The 16,727-nt window shown below is 42.6% G+C and overlaps 1 protein-coding gene across 1 annotated transcript; it reads left to right on the forward strand.

The window, feature by feature from the left end:
* Positions 1 to 687: 687 nt before the first annotated feature.
* Positions 688 to 14,552, forward strand: DESI2 (desumoylating isopeptidase 2). The gene is made up of 5 exons (XM_083858316.1): positions 688 to 769; positions 6,436 to 6,508; positions 8,364 to 8,457; positions 8,950 to 9,091; positions 10,940 to 14,552. Exons 1-5 carry the CDS (start codon positions 731 to 733, stop codon positions 11,171 to 11,173), a joined length of 582 nt encoding a protein of 193 aa, XP_083714442.1. The 5' UTR covers positions 688 to 730; the 3' UTR covers positions 11,174 to 14,552.
* Positions 14,553 to 16,727: the final 2,175 nt, after the last annotated feature.

Here is a 16,727-nt window from a genome sequence, read left to right on the forward strand (position 1 = left end):
CACACAGGACCGGGAACTAACTAATTCTCCTCTGGGCACCAACCACCTCAGGCGCACGAACGGCGGGCCGGGCCCGGCCCGGGGCGGGGCCGGGCCTGGTCCGCAGAGGCCCGAGGGAGCCAAGGCAGCTCTCTCCGGCCGCCCGGACACCCCCGGGGCAGCCGGGAGGAGTCAGGGAGCGGCCCCGGCACGGGCAGCCCCCGCACCCGCAGGCAGGCCAGGCCAGGGGCGGGGCGGGCCGGGAGCCGCGTTCCCGCCCGCGTTCCCGCGCGGCATGCCGGGAGCTGTAGTCGCGGCCGCGCCGCTCCGCTCGGGCGCTGGGGGCGGGCTGGAGCGGCTCCATTTTGCGCCCGTCGGCGGGGCTGCCCGCCCGTCCCGCGGCCCGGCCCGGCGCCAGGCAGGGCGCGGCCCGCCCGGCGCCTCTCCCTTCCCTCCTCCTCCCTCCGCTCCTCCCCGCCCGCCACCGGCACCGGGGTGGGGCCCTTGCCCGCCGCCCCCCGGCTCCCGGTGCCGGCCGCGGGCCCAGCGCGTCTCCCGGGGGCGCGGCCCCGTCCCTCCGCGGCGGCGGCTCCATGGTGCCCGCCGCCCCCCGCCGCCCCGCAGCCGCAGGCAGGACGAGGAGGAAGCGGCCCCCGGGGCTCCGCACCGCCCCGCCGCCGGCCTGAGCGGCGCCGCCGCCGCTGCAGCGGGAGACACCGAGCGGGCGGGGGGCGCCCGCGGGCCGCCGGCGATGGCGAACCAGCTGGTGATCCTGAACGTCTACGACATGGTGAGCGAGACACCGGCGCGGCCCCGGGCCCCCGGGGGTCTCGGGCCCGCCCTGCCCTGCCCTGCCAGGGCCAGGACGGGAAACTTCCCCTGCCCTGCCCATGGTCGTCCCCGCGGGAGCTGCAGCCGGGGCCGGCACAGCGGGACAGAGAACGAACCGGGGAGGGGAGGGAACCGGGGGCGAGGGCGGTGATTTGGGAGGTCTGGCGGTTTCTACAGCCCCTCTGTGACCTGCCACTAAAGTTTGCCGGGCCGGGTCTTGCAGTGACAGGTGGGTCCGCTCCCTGTCGCGGGGGAAACTTTCCCTCTTTCCCTGCCTGAGTGTCCCTGGGCTGTGCTGCTCCTCTGCTCCTGCCCCAACACTCAGCAGCGGGAGGCCCTGCCTTTCTGCTCACAAAACCAGAAAAGGGTCCAGTTTTCCAGCAGGATGGTAGTTCGGGATAACCTCTGTTTCTGCGAGGATAATAAGAGCTTTTTAGCAATAAGGAGATTTTTTTTTTTTTAGACCATGTTTTTTTGAATAGTTTTGTGAAGGCTGCGGCTTGGTAGAAATAAAATAATTTTATGAGCTCACCTTCCTTCCCTCCTGGATAATCTTTCTGTGGCACCTACAGCAGCTGTGGTATTGTCTTATGTTCAGCTGGAAGCTGCTCAAATGCCATGGTAACAAATGAGGTGTAAGTACCTGGATGGAGCAGGAGGTTTGGATCAGTAATAAGAAAATATTATCCCTTAATGCGTTTCAATCGCTGGAAATCAGGACGAGTGGCAGTAGTCGAGTTGTCACAACTCAAGTTGTGAGTCTACTTACTGATAGAGGGGCAGTAAGATGGAGAAATAGCTTCAGGTGACAGTGGTTGTGTTACTTAGCTTATTTTGGATAGGCTTTCCTACCTGGGAAGAAGTGCCATGGCTTCTGAGAAACTCCCTTCTCGCTGTGATGGTGGCTCTGGTGGGGTGTGACTTCAGCATGCTGTTTCTTTTTCTCTTTCTCTACCTTCACTCTTTCGTTCACATCATCCTTTCTTTTTCCTCCAGAGCTGAATTGCTGTGATCAGTTTTACTCCAGCCATCCTGGGAAGGTTGGCAGTCATCATGAGGGAGGTGAGGGAAAAAAGCAACAGGAAGGGTGTGCTCCTAAAAGCTAGTGTCATATTTTTCCTAAGGACGTGGTAGGGACTGTTGGTTGTCCTGTTGTTATTACTGGGGCTCTGCCTCCGTTGAGAATTCACATACCCTCTGAAGCCACCATCTGTGGAAGGAACTTGATCTCCAAAAGAAGCAGCCAAGCACATTTATTTGCAGATGTTTGATTACATGTAGGGGTGACTTTAATGATTGAAGCTGCCCATCACCACAGATTATACCTAATATTAAGATGAAACCACTAAGGAGAATATTTTTATTTTCTGCTTCATGCCTGTTTGTTGTTTTGTAGCGATATCTACTTTATTTGATCATTAGAGAAACAGTTTTCCTTCAAACTAGTGAGAAAAACACAGGTTTGTGTGATGTCTGAAAGATACCACCAGTGTAAATCCTTCATCAAACTCCTGTGCTAAACCACATCTCAGTCCATTTGAAACCAAAGCCTCACTTTCATGTTGCATAGCAGCTTTTACTGCTTGTACAACAGCCTGCTGAAATCAATGGTACTGCTTTATTTGGGAGCACTAGGAGTGGGTGGGAGAAGGGAGGAGTCTTCTGTAATAGCAGTTTTGAAGTTCTGTTTATTCACCAAACCATGCCAACTGTGTATTTGAGACATTAGCAGGTTTGCTTTTTGCTTCCGACATTCCATGTCACTTAGAAATGAGTTTGAGATTATTTTGTAGTTTAGGTTTGGGGTTTTTTGTTTCTCTTTTGGAGCAAGAGACCATTGTTGTTCACCTGGTTGACAGAACCAATGTTACTGTAATAATGAACAGCTTTATTTTAACCTGAACACAAACTGTGGCTTCGTTTCCCAGGCAGCTGCTTAGATATGCAGGGGAATACTAAGTGACCTTGCTACTGTTGGAACTCCTTACAGGAGTGAGTTGGTTGTTTTTGGAGGACGAATCCTTCCAACGTCCTTAGTGCTTGAAAACACAAAAGTCTTTGATTACAGCCAGAGTGTGAGGGGGATGTGTGTGTTGTAGAAGAAAGACAACTTTCAAGCAGTGGTGACTTTATGGAGGGAGAGAAGCTTAAGGGTGTATTTACATGGTACAGTTCATGCCTTTGAACATCCTTTATGATCATTAAAAGGGTAGGGTGAAGGCTTTGATATATTGTGTTTTGAGGACTGGAGTACTTTATAGCTTCATTTTAACTAACTGCTATTTTTAGGAGTCTGGGTTTTTTGTGCCCAAGTAGTATCCTACTTTTTCCCTTGTCAAATAAGGTGATAACAAGCTAAAGTATTAATGTAAATGAAAGCTCTGAAGATATTTTTGAAGCACTGGGATTAGTGTTTTTCTCTCATTGTAGTGACATGACTTTATTATGCACATAGAAAAATACTTCTCTAATATTTTCCTTATGAGAGATTAAAGCTGAAATCCTGTTTTACAAGACTGACATATTGCAAAATATTGAGGGTATGGGATTGCAGCATACTACTATGGCAAAATCCATATCAAGACTAAAGGGAATCTAGTTTGTGTAATGGGAACAAGGATGTAGTGTTTGGGATCAGTTTGGGCATGTTTACTGAACCAGTGAGCTATACAGATCTAATTTAATTTGCAATCTTATTTTGTAAGATATATATAATCTTTTCAGCTGCAGCCAAATTCAACACTCTTTGTTGCATTTGTCCTGCATTTCTTCCTTCAGTGAGATAAGGTATTTTGTTCAATGAATAAATGGGACCAACCTTCCAATAGCTCATCCAGATTAAGTAATAATTAGATATAATTACTGTTCCTAGGGGGAAAGTAATTCTGCCTCATTGAAATTCTTTTATCTTCAATTAACCTATTCTGTTCTTACTGGAAATATGAAGCAAAGTGCCAGCTTGCTTCAGGCACTTCTTCCAAAGCTGCTGACTTTGGTTTTCTTTGCCACCAGTGCTCACTTTGTGCAGTGTAGTGAGCCCCGAGTGTTCAGGTGCACCAGTAAGGAGGAATGCAGGTTTGGATAGGAGCAGGCTGTGCTGGATACCTTGTTGGATCACCTTTCCATCCCGTTCATCTGCTTCTGTGCAGATCAGTGGGAAGGCTTGGTGACTCATTTTCTTCTCCCTATGCTTTGTGTTTGGTTTCGTGGGGTTGCGGGTGGGGAGTACCATGAATACTTTTTTCCCCTCATTTTTTCTGTTTGATAACCAACTGGGCTTTATTCTGTTCCCACTGCATGTGGGGTATCTTGTGTAAGTTTTGTTCTGTTTTCAGAGAGCAACCATAACCTTGCTTAGCATTAACAGATTCAATGGGTACGTGATATGTCTGTTGTTTGGAATGCAGTAGCCAGGCTCTGAGTTTTCTGGCCACAAGTGCCCAGAAGAGGGACAGACTAGAGCACCAGAGACCCTGTCCAGCTCAGTTCTAGATTAGGTTCATTTGGATACACCTTCCCATTAGGCAAATGTACTTTATTCCAGTGATGACAAACTGTACGTTGACTGTGCCTACGGTTTTGACTATAAATATAAACCTGAAACTATTTTGAAATGGTGAGCTGGTAAACTGTGGGATAGGAAGGGCTTCAGAACTGGAACACATTTATGTTGCAGTAGTTCTTCTGTTTTCCTGGGGACTTTGATTTCACCTTGTGAGCAGAACCCATTTTTTAATGCTCACAAACCCACTGAGATGAGTGGGCTTAGCATACTTCTCCTTTCTTGCCCTCTTCGTATTCTCCCTGTTCTATGTCTTTCTATACAGAGTAAATTAACACAGTGTATTTCTGGATGTAGTTTGTTCATACAGACCTGCTCTCTGCTCTTTTCTGGGGGGTGGAAGGAAAGAACTGCTAAGCCCTTTAAATAGACTAAGGTGATGATTTAGTGTAGTCACCCATACCCCACTAGCTAACATAGCACTATACTGACAAAGCCAGAAATTAAAGTAAATGGTAAAGCTTAGTCTTAAGCAGGATTTATCTATGGATTACAATTGAGCTTTAAATAAATATAAAGCACAAAATCTGCCTTCTCTTAATTTGTATTGACAAAATTTCCCACAGCTGGCTTGTCTGTTTGTAACTATTGGCATGACATGCTCTTTTTGCCATCTAAGTTGTTTTCATTTTTATTAATAGCTTGTCAACCTGAGGTTTAGTGTATCATTTTTATTGGGAGACAAAAAGCTTACACGCTGTGTTTGCGATGACACTGTAAATTACACACTGACTCCAGCCAGCACCTCTTCAAGTGTGACACCTGCACCCTTCTACGTTTTTATCATCAGCTGTGCTGCATAGTGGCTTTGCATCAGAAAACACTGATTATGTCAACAGGTTGTGTGAAGAAGATGATTTCTTTTTTTCTGCCTGCTTGCTAAACCAGTATTAATTTACTGGGAGTACTACCTCAGCCTGTGTCCTGCCTGCCAGTTGACTTTTTGAAGTCTGCATTGTAAAAGCTCACAGAGAAACTCTGGGAAGAAAAAATCCTGTTACTGGAGTACTTGACAAAATGTTTTCCTGAGGTTTTTTTTTTTTTTTTTTTGCTAGCCAATTTCAGTGTTAAGGACACAAGTGAGGTATTGGGGTTTTTTTTGTAAGACTTTATTTCAGGTTCCTTCTCAAATTGTGTGTCACTTGAAATCTTTTCGTGCCTGGAGACTGATACTCTGAGGGTGGTGATTTAGACAGGGAGAGAGTACTTTGTGGTTTTCCTTTTCCAGAGTTCTGTATCTTTGAGGTCTGGAGGGTAGCAGTTAGCTTCTGATAGACACTTGCTGCTGCTGCACTTTCATAAAAGAAAAGAGAAAGCATCAAGGGAAGTTTCCTTTCTGTGCTATTTTTTCCCTTTCCTAAAAATTTTTCACTTCTGATTCCTTTTGAAACGCATCTACTTTCTGTTGGCTACAATACAAGTGATATATTGGAAACAAGTGTCAGACCTGCAAAGGACTTAAACCTCATGTTTGGAGCCCCATGCATCAGCAGCCTGGAGAGAGCTTTGTCTCTCATATGGTGACCTCTAACTGAGTGTTCAAAGACAAAATATAATCGCGTAATTTCAGTCCATCTCTGAGTATGTCTTATGCTCATCTGTTCTTAGCAAGTGTGGTCATTGCTATTAATGACAGTCACTGTATGTATCTCACAGCCCTACATTCTGATGTACTTTGAAGAAAAGTGTGCTCCTTAAAATTACAGCAGCTGATTCTAGAATGTATTCCACCTAATGGCAAACTTTACAGCCTACAGCTTGTTGACAAATAGAAGGTTGATCTGGATTTCTCCCAGGTACAGACTCCTTGGCTGACAAACCTTGACAGCACTAAAACACTGGAATAGAACCTAATATAATTAATTCACTGCCTACAGTTGGAGAATTTTAGTGACATTCTGTTCCTGTAAAATGGGTTATGCAGTTTCCACTTTGTGATAGGGTTTCATACTTTGTAATAGGGTTTAATGCTTTTGATGTGGGGGACAGTCTGCTCTGAGAAGATAAATCTGTACTGCAAACTAACCAGAGTTTTGTTTTGTTTTTTCCTTCTTTCTTTTTAGTATTGGATGAATGAATATACTTCTTCCCTTGGAATTGGAGTGTTTCATTCAGGTATAGAGGTGTATGGCCGAGGTATGTACAAGAAAAGCATAACTTACTTTTTGTTTCAGTAATACTGTTATTTTAAAAGCATTTTTCAGGTAGTGAGGGGAGCCTAGCTCCTGAAACCTGTTCATCTCTTTTCTCATCCTTTCTGCCTCTGGAAAAACCCCTTGGACATGAATAATCTGGTAGCCATTTTGCATTCTTTTGTGTAAAGCTATGCAACTATGAAGAAATGTGCAACTTACTCAGCCAGGCATAAAAATCTTTATTTTAGGTTTGAAAATACTTTTAAAAACCTACTTAAAACAAGTGTGTGCTTTATGTAAGCATGGTTGAATCCTTTCCTCAGTTTTCTGTCAGCACTTAGTGCAAGGAGTTAATTTTTAACTACAGGAACAATAATCTGTTGCAGAGAGGCACCTAAAAGTGCATGATGCTCAGGAAAAAGTTTATTCCATTTTGGTAAATTGGTTTGTTTTAGAGACAGTTTCTTTCAAAGGCATCCCATGCATGCTGTTCATAAAAGATGCCCTTGTGATAAATAACAGCAATGCTTTTCAGTTTTGCTGAACAGGTTGTGCTGGGCTGCTACAGCCTCCTGGTCTGTTCAGGCCACTTTGAACCTGCATTGCAGCCAGAAGGTGTTTCTGTGCACACCATAGCACGGGCTCACATCTGAGCTGTTTCTGCCCAAAGTATAATGACACTGCAGGGTGATGGTGTTGCTGAAAGTAGTCCAGTTAAAGAAGGAAAATCTGCTGCAGTGGGTTTTTTTTTTTTTTTTTGGAATGTGCTGGGAGGTGAAGGGAAGGAGCAAAAGGCAGGGCAGGCACTCCAAATACCAATGTTATCTTAAGTAATGGTCACATTAGATCTGGTTTTGCAAGTGTTACCAGAGCAACAAGTTAACAAAATACAATGCTTATTGTTAATACTTTTTTTTTGGATTTGTTCTAATCTGGCCCAGAAAGACCTGACTGTTAATAGTGCTGTGCCTGAAACCCAGTTTTTGAGCTGTGCCAAATACATGTGCCTCCCTTCCTGTTGGGATTATAACAGCTTTCTCATATAGCAGGTCATGCCCCTGCTAGAACAATGACTTGCATTTTTCAAGGCACATCAAACCTTTTATTTATTGACCTGTTGTAAAAAAGATTACCCACAAAACTGAGTGCTAGACTTGGGTGATGTGTTAGGAATTTTGAGGAAAGGAAGTGTGAAGTCATGCTTAAAGCTTTTTATTACACTCTGGGTGCGGCGTGCTCTGTTATCTTACAGACACAGACGGAAGCTACAGCACATCATGATACTTTCATGGAGTGTGAGTGCTTAAGGCAGCAGATGCTGTGTGCAGACTTGAGATGCATGCACTGGTTTACTTTCTTGTTACAGTAAAGAACTTGTGACAATTGAACTCTTGCAAATCAAGAAACTTAAAGAACCTCTTAGGCCACTACTCACTGCCATACCGAGGACTGTAGTGCACACTGAATAGAAGTGCCATCAGGCCTCTGAGAATGCAGTACTGTGAATCCCCAATTTAGATGTATGTAAGTGGAATTCTAAAGACAACTATGTATAAAGATGTACAGTTTAACTTGTAAATGCTCACTTATACAATGAAAACAATATGGACTTACTGCAGAGTTATTCAAGTTAAGCCTGTACAATGATGTAGGAAATTTCCTGTCAGTTTTTACTTAGGCTGAGTAGTAACTGACAAAGCTATTGATTTCCAGCTCATTTCATTTGCTCCCCATGTAAATAACATGTCTGGTTGCTAACTTTAGATCCTTGTGAAGTCATCTTCCAGTCAATGAGCTCTGCTGTTTTGTACTGTCACCAGATGCTGGTTTTGTTAAATCTGAACTTTCTCTTTCAGAATTTGCCTATGGTGGTCATCCATACCCTTTTTCTGGAATATTTGAGATTTCACCAGGAAATGCTTCTGAGCTAGGAGAAACATTTAAATTTAAGTAAGAAAGCTTACCTATTTTCTTGCTCTTTGGGAAAAGCATATGAAAAAGACAAGTTGTTGCATTTAGTTTTGAGGATAGATGTAAAATTGTACAGGATTTCTGACTTGATGAGAAATTCATGTGTTTGCATAGAAATGAAACACGGACAGAGGTGACGAGGCAATGAAGTGTCTACAGCAAAGAACTTCTTTAGCATAACATTAAATTCATGAAATGCATACAAATTTTGTGAACTTACAGCTAACTTTTATTACTCATACAGCATAAGCAATGCAGTAACTTTTTCAAGGTGGGTAAACAGCAAGGAAGCATAATTTCTCATGATAAAGATGAAAGTGGTGCCATAAAATGGAATAAAAAGAACCTGTGTTATTTTTGGAGAACAGAAAGATCTTGCCACCCACAGTGGAGTGACTTGAGCAATGTATGAACAGTAGTCGCCTGTATCATGGGAGCCTGATCACCTTCTACTCTCTATTTCTCTTCTAGAGAAGCTGTGGTTCTAGGCAGTACTGACTTCATGGAAGATGATATAGAAAAAATAGTAGAAGAGCTTGGAAAGGAATTCAAAGGAAATGCTTATCACCTAATGCACAAAAACTGCAATCACTTTTCTTCAGCTTTATCTGAGGTAAACAAACATAAAGGTCTGTAGAGAGGTGCTTCACAGGAGGCTATAGAGCATCCTCTCCTTCTAGTTTTTTGTAATGTTTGGTTTAATTTTCAACTTGCTATCTCTGTTGCCTTGGGCAAATGTCATCATTTTTCAGGTTGTATTTGTGCTTATGTCCAAAGGACCAGATTTTGCTGCTAAATACTGTTGTCATACAATAGCTTGTGTTAGAGCAGAGTGCATTCCTAAAAAGATACCTAATAAATAAAGTATTAACAAGATTTCAAAATAATTTTAGTTGTTTCAGGGGTTGCTACTGAAGATAGAACTACATTATATTTTTATCAGATTATTTGTATTTCTCCACAGAACCATCACACTGTAAATAATTTTCAAAGTTATGACATAGTGTTAAAGAACAGCAAAGGCATTAAAGTTACCCAGATAATGTTAATCTTCTGCTTGAGAGGCTTTTGTCAAGTTATTGCTCTGCCAGCACCTGTGTCCTGGTCATGTAGATACTTGAGTGGTGATGCAGAGTGTCTGACTGAGGAGTGGAATGGGCTTTGCTTTTTCCCCCTCGACTTTATTGTAATGTGATCAGTCTGCCAATATGATTGCATGCCTGATCATTCACATGTGTATCCACACAAGGGAAAGGGTCAGGAACAAGTAACCCAGGACAAAGAGGGGAATGGAAACTTTGATTTTTTTCATTGATAGCTGACAATCTCTGCTTGCCAGAATTGATTCTAATGTTTCATTGAAACACTCCAAAACAAGGATGGCTATTTTGCCCATATGAACTTTCATATATTTTAATTAGGTTTTTTTTCCAAAATAGTTAGTGCATCATTACTGTATAGCCTGTGTTTTATGTACACTGATCTTCCAGTGGTAGTGGAAAATTTTATTGAGATGATGGTTCATGTGCAATGCTGGTACAAATAAGTAGGGTGAGACACTGACAAAGCTGCAGTTGGTGTGAAATCTGGCCTATAAGGCCAGGGGTTTGCCATACTCTTCAGCTGCATGGTCATGTTGTTTCTGGTTTAGGTCTTGTCCTATTTAGTGTTCAAATTGACTATAAAAGTGGGCATAATTGCAAGTTAAATGCTGCCCAGTTACAGCAGAGTAATGCTCATGTTCTCCAGATTTGCACTGTAATACCAGAAGTGAACATGGAGGTAGTTAAGTAAAATAGCTCACTCCTTTAATAGGGACAACAAAATTATTTAATGACTGACATGCAGTAAAAATAAGTACTTAATGCAACTTTATAAATTTTTGAGGAGTTGAACCCAGCTGTGCATTGTATAGGTTCTGTTGTTACAGTGAACCAGTGTGTGCTTGGCCTGTGTTGTTAGGATAGTGATGTCTTGTGGAAGTCTTCAAGGGCCACCACAGTAAAGAGCCTCAGCTGTGTGTGTAACTCCATACAACTGTGGGATTGACACTTGATTTCAGGGTGCTTTTTTGTAATAGTGGGGTTTCTCCTGCAATTTCTGTTTCTGAGGAATTAACACTGAATAGAAACCATAGCTTAACTAATTTCTGTGCCTTTTATAGAAGTTATTCAAAAAAAGTGATGGTTAGGCTTTTCAGGGTTTCTAAGAAAATCATAGAACCAACCATGTGTCCAACTTTCACAGTGGAATATAGGTGTCTTTATGGGACTTGGAATGCTGCCTTTACCGATAGAGAAAGTTGTCCTAGGGCAGCTAAACTTGGATGCTTCTTGACTGGCATTTATGATGTGTAAACTGTAAGACTGCTACAGCTTTTGCTTTTTATTTACAGTACTGCAGTTTTGTTGCTGCTGAATCCAGAAAACAAATTAACCCTTTCTTTTTCCTTCCCCCATAGATTCTCTGTGGAAAAGAGATTCCACGATGGGTGAATCGCCTTGCCTACTTCAGCTCTTGTATACCCTTCCTGCAGAGCTGCCTACCAAAGGAGTGGCTGACTCCTGCAGCCCTCCAGTCCAGTGTTAGCCAGGAGCTACACGATGAGCTGGAGGAAGCTGAGGATGCAGCAGCATCAGCTTCCTTGGCAAGCTCGGCCTCTGGGTCTAGAACTGGACGCCACACCAAATTATAAGTCCTCCTCCAAAGTAGCAAATGGTTTGAAATACTTCAGTTTGATCTCTTCAGCAATTGACTTCCTGACAGAACATGAGAGCCAACTCTAGAACATTGTTTTTATATGCAAAAAAAAAAAAAAAAAAAAAGCTCTCATCAACCCCTGTTTCAGCTCAGGATTAATTACATAGTGAAAGGAATTGCTGGGAGAAAAGGGAATGATTTTGTGTGAAGCCGCCCTTTTCATTTTCACCTGTTTGGTAGACCTGAGTTAACTTAACATCTTGCATAAAGCAGAACTTAAATTATTTGTTTACAGTATTGTGTACTGCTGTTTACAAGTCCTGTAAGGACTCCTGCTACCATGGAAGAAGAAAGAATTTGAGTTTGATTTAACTGTTGGTACAAATCAAAAGCAGTGGTATGATGCCCTGGATGAACTTTCCCCTTTGTTTTCAAGATATAAGGCAGGAGAAGATTAAATTGAGGAATGCCAGAAACTGCAGAATACTATATATGTGAACAGGGTACTGTGCACTTAAAGTGGCTGATGTAAATAGGTAGATTCCAGGATGTAGGGAGACTGGTTTGGTCTAAAATCTGTTCCTACAAGTATGACCTCTACATTAATGAAACTGGATTTTTGCACATATGAAGGGAAATTTCTATCTCGTTGCAATGCACATCAGTCCATTTTTTTTTTTTTTTGCAATTCAGTCATGTAGTTTTCATCCTGTCTTGTGTCTTTACTTGCAGTTTACTTCAGGACTTACACATGTGAATATCATCTGATAGAAGCATCAACAAATCTTTCACTTCTTTGCTTTACTTGATTTCAGACTTGTATATATAAGTTAGTACTTGTATTCCTTTGTTTGTTTGCTTCATATAGTTTGGAGTTGTTTAAAACAAGCCATTTATGGTTGGGAAATGGCCTTTGCTTCCTGCTGCTGATTTTCCTTCATTTGAGTTTGTAAACATTTGTGTCCTTCTTTTTTTGAGCTATAAATTACTGCCCAGTTGTGCATATCCGCACAAATGATAGAAAAATCCTAATTTATTTTCCCCCAGTCTCTATCTGTGGCATTAACTTTCTTATCAGATGTAATGAAGAAGAACCTGAAAATTGCTTATGCACCTGCGTGTTTACACAGCAGAATCCACTAATCTGCACACATAATTATATCTGAAGGTAAGAGATATTATTTTCTAAAACACAGAAGTATGTTTGCTGGTAGATTATAATTAGAGGTAAATTATAATTAGTGATCAGAATATATAATGGAATGCCTTATTCTTGTTAATTTACCAAGAGAATTAATTGTTCTTCCAATCATTAGTGTAAATTAGTGAGGTTCTATTGTGCACATAAGGCTACAGTAGCACAAACATGAGGGAGGTGAGCTTGAGTATTTTTTAAGACTTGCTGCCTTAAACTGACAAAAAACATACCATCCCTAAACTGATCAGCTCACAAAGAAGTGTGCATTACTAGAAATACAAATTATTCCTACGAGTTTTATTTACAGTCTTTTGCTGGGTTTAGTTTTTCTGTTGAATGAAATACTGACTCTGCAGTTTCTGCTGTTTAAAAGCAAAAACAAGTCCTCTTGGGAGGCAAAAAGCTTCATGTTGTGAATGCTCCTGGCCATGAGTAGTGGTGCCACTGAACCCTACGGGAAGGTGCAGTAGCTGTATCATAGTAAGAATTCTTGCGGTTGCCAGCTCCAACTTACGTTAGAAACAAGTGGAAGTTTTTCTGCTGCCACCTGAATGGAATTCTTCATCCGACAGACTTTAGGTTTTCACTCACCTTCTGTGATGCAGTGTAGTACAGAGAGAGATGTGCTCAGTTCTAGGGGGGGAAATCAAGTGAGACTCTTTCTGGAAAGAGTGAGATAGTAGTAAAAGTCTCCATAACTGTATTTTGGTACGTGTTTTAATAATCTCTTCTAGCAAGTGGGAAATGCTTAGGACTGGTGAGTCTGTCACTAACTTCATTCTCTGTTTGATCTCCAGAAGTTGGATATACTGACCCTCCTTGTTGAGTGCTTTCCACTCTGAATTTGAGTTCTCCTTTCCTTCTTTTCCCTGTAGTGAAAATGAATATGGTGGTCTCCAGTCAACTCTCAAGCATTACAGAACTGAATCTGGCACTACTCACAGCTCAGACAACAGGCTGCAGACAGGTCATTTTGTCTCTGCTGTGCAGCTGTGGTAGTAATGTGACTAAGTCTCTTGGCCAGGGCAGGTCCTTTATTTCAGCTCAGGGTTGAGGCCACTGATCTAGCAAAGTACTGTAGCTTTTCCTAGAGTTTAGGAAAAATAAATAGAATGAATTTTCATTGCTACCTTTTATGTACCAAAATCAGCTTTTTAGGCTTCTGATACATCCAGAGTGCTAGGTCACAAATCTCTACACCTTCATTAACACACACAATTACAGCATGTACAATGCAAGAACGTGACAGATCACAGCACAGTTTTTATTTAGAAGTAAAACTAAGACTATTTTTTATAAAGCAGACTGGAAAGTTTGTAACAAAAACATTCATTTTATTGGTAGCTGTACAGGTGAAAATACTGTCTTACGCTCCATAAGGACTTTTTTGTTTGTTTCGAAACCATCCGTTTGTAAATCCTGTGAGGAAACTGACACCTGAACCCTGAAGGTTGTTGGGTATTGTATCAAAGCGAGCAGTACTGTAACTTCAATTGTGTGCTGTCAGCTCAGCCTCTGCTGGATGCCTGCAAGAAGTCACCCTGCCAGTGGTTACTCCGATTTGTTAGCAATAGAGCAAGTTACTTTCACCAGCATTACTGCCAAGCAGGGATTACTTTAGTCTACTAATGACCACACTGTGCTAGGACTAGAACACTTCAAAATGCTGTGAGAAAGCTGGACACCTGTGGAGTCTTTTCCATCAAAACGGGTAGAAAAATATCACCACTTCAGGGTTCTGCTCTGTTTACTTTCTCATTTCTTGTTTAATTTTCTGTGAGATAGTACTTTTGATATGTATTACATTGTTTAACTCGGTCATTTTATTTAAATGCCATTTTCTGTTCAGCAAGCCAAAAAAATCCAATGTACTGTCAGTGTGCACCAGTAACTTCAGAGTGGCTTGGTTAAAAAAAAAAAATAGTTGCATTACTTCTAAAATTTGCAATGCAATTCTGATCACTATTGATAGATGATAATTTTCACTGTTGGAAGTTGGTTACAAGCTGAATATCCACTGATGCATTTTTTGTAAACTTGTATTCAAGTTTACTACATAGTATTTGTATAAAATTCAAAGAATTTTGACTTTTGTTACCTGTACATGGCAACAAGTTGTCTAGCATCTTAAACTTAAATCCATCAGTTTATTAAAAATACTTTTGTAAAAAAAAAGTTGGCTCTGTGTGTTACTCCTCCTGTACCTGCAGCTTGTTTTGGCAGTGCCACCCAAGCTGATGTTTGGTTTTGAACTATGGTTTTGAAGGTCAGTGAGACTGTCCAAGGGTTTGCTGTGGTTAAGCTTTAGGCTGTTAGGCTGACATGAGCATCAGATGCTGCAGTTTGGTTTGTGTGAAGCATCTTCCCCAAACATCCCAAGCTGTGGCACACAGTTGGCAGCAGCCCTTGAGGACATGCTTTGCCAGCACTGAAAGGTGTTGGCGCCAGAATTTGCAAAGTGCAGATGAGTGTGTGTGTTTTAACAGCAGAGAGATTCCTCTGCAAGCTGAGGGCACTGATAAAAATGGGAGTGCTATCCTAAATGGGAATTGGCTGTCTGAGCTGGTGCTGTCCCTACCCATCTCTCCCCACAGCTGGGAAGGGGATGTGTTTTGCCATGTTGTGCATGCTGAGCAGGACATGTCCGTGCTAATGAACGTTGGCTAAGGCATGACCTGTTGGAAAAGCTGCCCAGACACGGATGTGTTCCCTTTTCTGTGTTTCCCTAATCACCAGCAAACCTGCCAAAAGAGTTTGAGCAACTTGTAACCTATTGAAAGGAAACTTGACAATAGTTAATCAGTTAAAACTAATGTGAGTTCCAGATGAAGTCACTTTTGGCATCAATGGCCAGGAGTGCCTATCAGCTTCTAGGAAGGTGATCAATGCAAAAAAGTACCTGCTGCATTGTTTGCTGGTGGGTGAGTGGCTGCGTTTAATGGAGCTGCTCTTGAAGAAAAGATAAATGTTCCAAATGAAATTTTATTTTCTAAAAGTTTCTTCAGCCATGCAGAAGTATATGACAGATTTGTCATTGGAACAGCTTCGCAACAGGCAGAGGTTTTTTATGGCTATAGCACCCCCCAGAATAAATCTGTTCTTTCTTAGTGCTTCATACAGTGCAATGGAAATGGCTGTTGGACAGTTCCTGACATTCTCTGAAATCCTGTGGTTTCATCTAAATCAGATAATAAAAAAAATCAAACTTACAATGTAACAACTCATCAGGGAAGCCATGGCAGTTGTTTGGAAAAACAGCTGTGTTCCACTGGCAGCTCTCATTCGTGCTGGGCTAGAGTAGGGATCCCATATTTTTCACATGATCTGGTCCATTAAAATTAGCATATTGCAAACTAAACCAGGATCTAGCCATAATGAAATGCAACATTCTTCATTGGCAGAGTTTTAGCTTGCTTTGGGCATGACAGAGGCTACATCTGTCTCTGGGTCTCTGTAGAGAGGGACATTGCTCTCCACCCCATCCATCTCTGAGCAGCAGCCTGGGACACACAGAACTAAGGGAACACCACTCCTGCAGGTTTAAGATGGGTGGTCAGCAGTTCTAGTCTTTAGAAAGTTGTCGATCCTGGAATCCTCAAAGCAGCAAGCCTGCTGCACCTGCTGGTTATCTGCTGTGCTGCTTCTAGACAATGTGTTTGTGTGAAAAGAGAGAAATCACTGCTAGTGTCTCCTAAATGAAGTGAAGGTGAAGGAGGGGGCTTCATGTGTGCCCTGTAGGAGCTGTTTTTCATGGGCTTTAACTCATGATTTCTTTTTAGGGAGCTGTATTTACCTCTCAATTATTCCATTTCACCTTTACATGGCCTGAAACAAGGAATCCAGATACAGAACTTCAGGAAGCCAGGACTGTGTTCTGAGCTGTTCCTGCTGGGGCTCAGGACAGCTTGGGAGGAGAGTTAGGAAGGGGTACAAGCCATCGTGGATGAGAGAAGCCTTTCCCACATCCACAATGCCAGCCCTGTCTGCTGCCCCAGACAGCTGTGGGGTAGAAGTGCAGGGTTTTCAAATGCACCCCTTGTGGGGTTCTGCTGTGATCCCAGTGTGGCTGATGGTCAATAGGGGGTCCTCCTTTATGGTGAGACAGGTGATGTGAATCAGACACCCCCTGGCCAAACAGGGCACAGACAGGTTTTTATCAGGCTCCAGTGAAACGTGTCCAAACTCCCTCACCAGGAAGGGATGGGGGTGGAGGAGACCCTCTGTTCCCAGAGAGAGCCTGAGTGACGTGGCAAATGCTCCCTCATGTTTCCCAAGTCGGAATGGTCATTGCTGTCAGCTCAAGCAGAGCCAGGGCCTTCCTCCCAGAATAAATATAAAGCCCTATTAAACT

This window comes from Zosterops lateralis, assembly GCF_965231275.1.
Source record: "Zosterops lateralis genome assembly, chromosome: 3".
Taxonomy (NCBI): Eukaryota; Metazoa; Chordata; class Aves; order Passeriformes; family Zosteropidae; genus Zosterops; species Zosterops lateralis.

Excerpts from the sequence above, each read along its gene's own strand:
- DESI2 (XM_083858316.1), top strand. The coding sequence starts at position 731 with ATGGCGAACCAGCTGGTGATCCTGAACGTCTACGACATG. Across the intron at positions 6,509-8,363 it reads TATAGAGGTGTATGGCCGAG|AATTTGCCTATGGTGGTCAT; the intron begins GTATGTACAAGA and ends TTTCTCTTTCAG. Across the intron at positions 8,458-8,949 it reads GGAGAAACATTTAAATTTAA|AGAAGCTGTGGTTCTAGGCA; the intron begins GTAAGAAAGCTT and ends TTTCTCTTCTAG.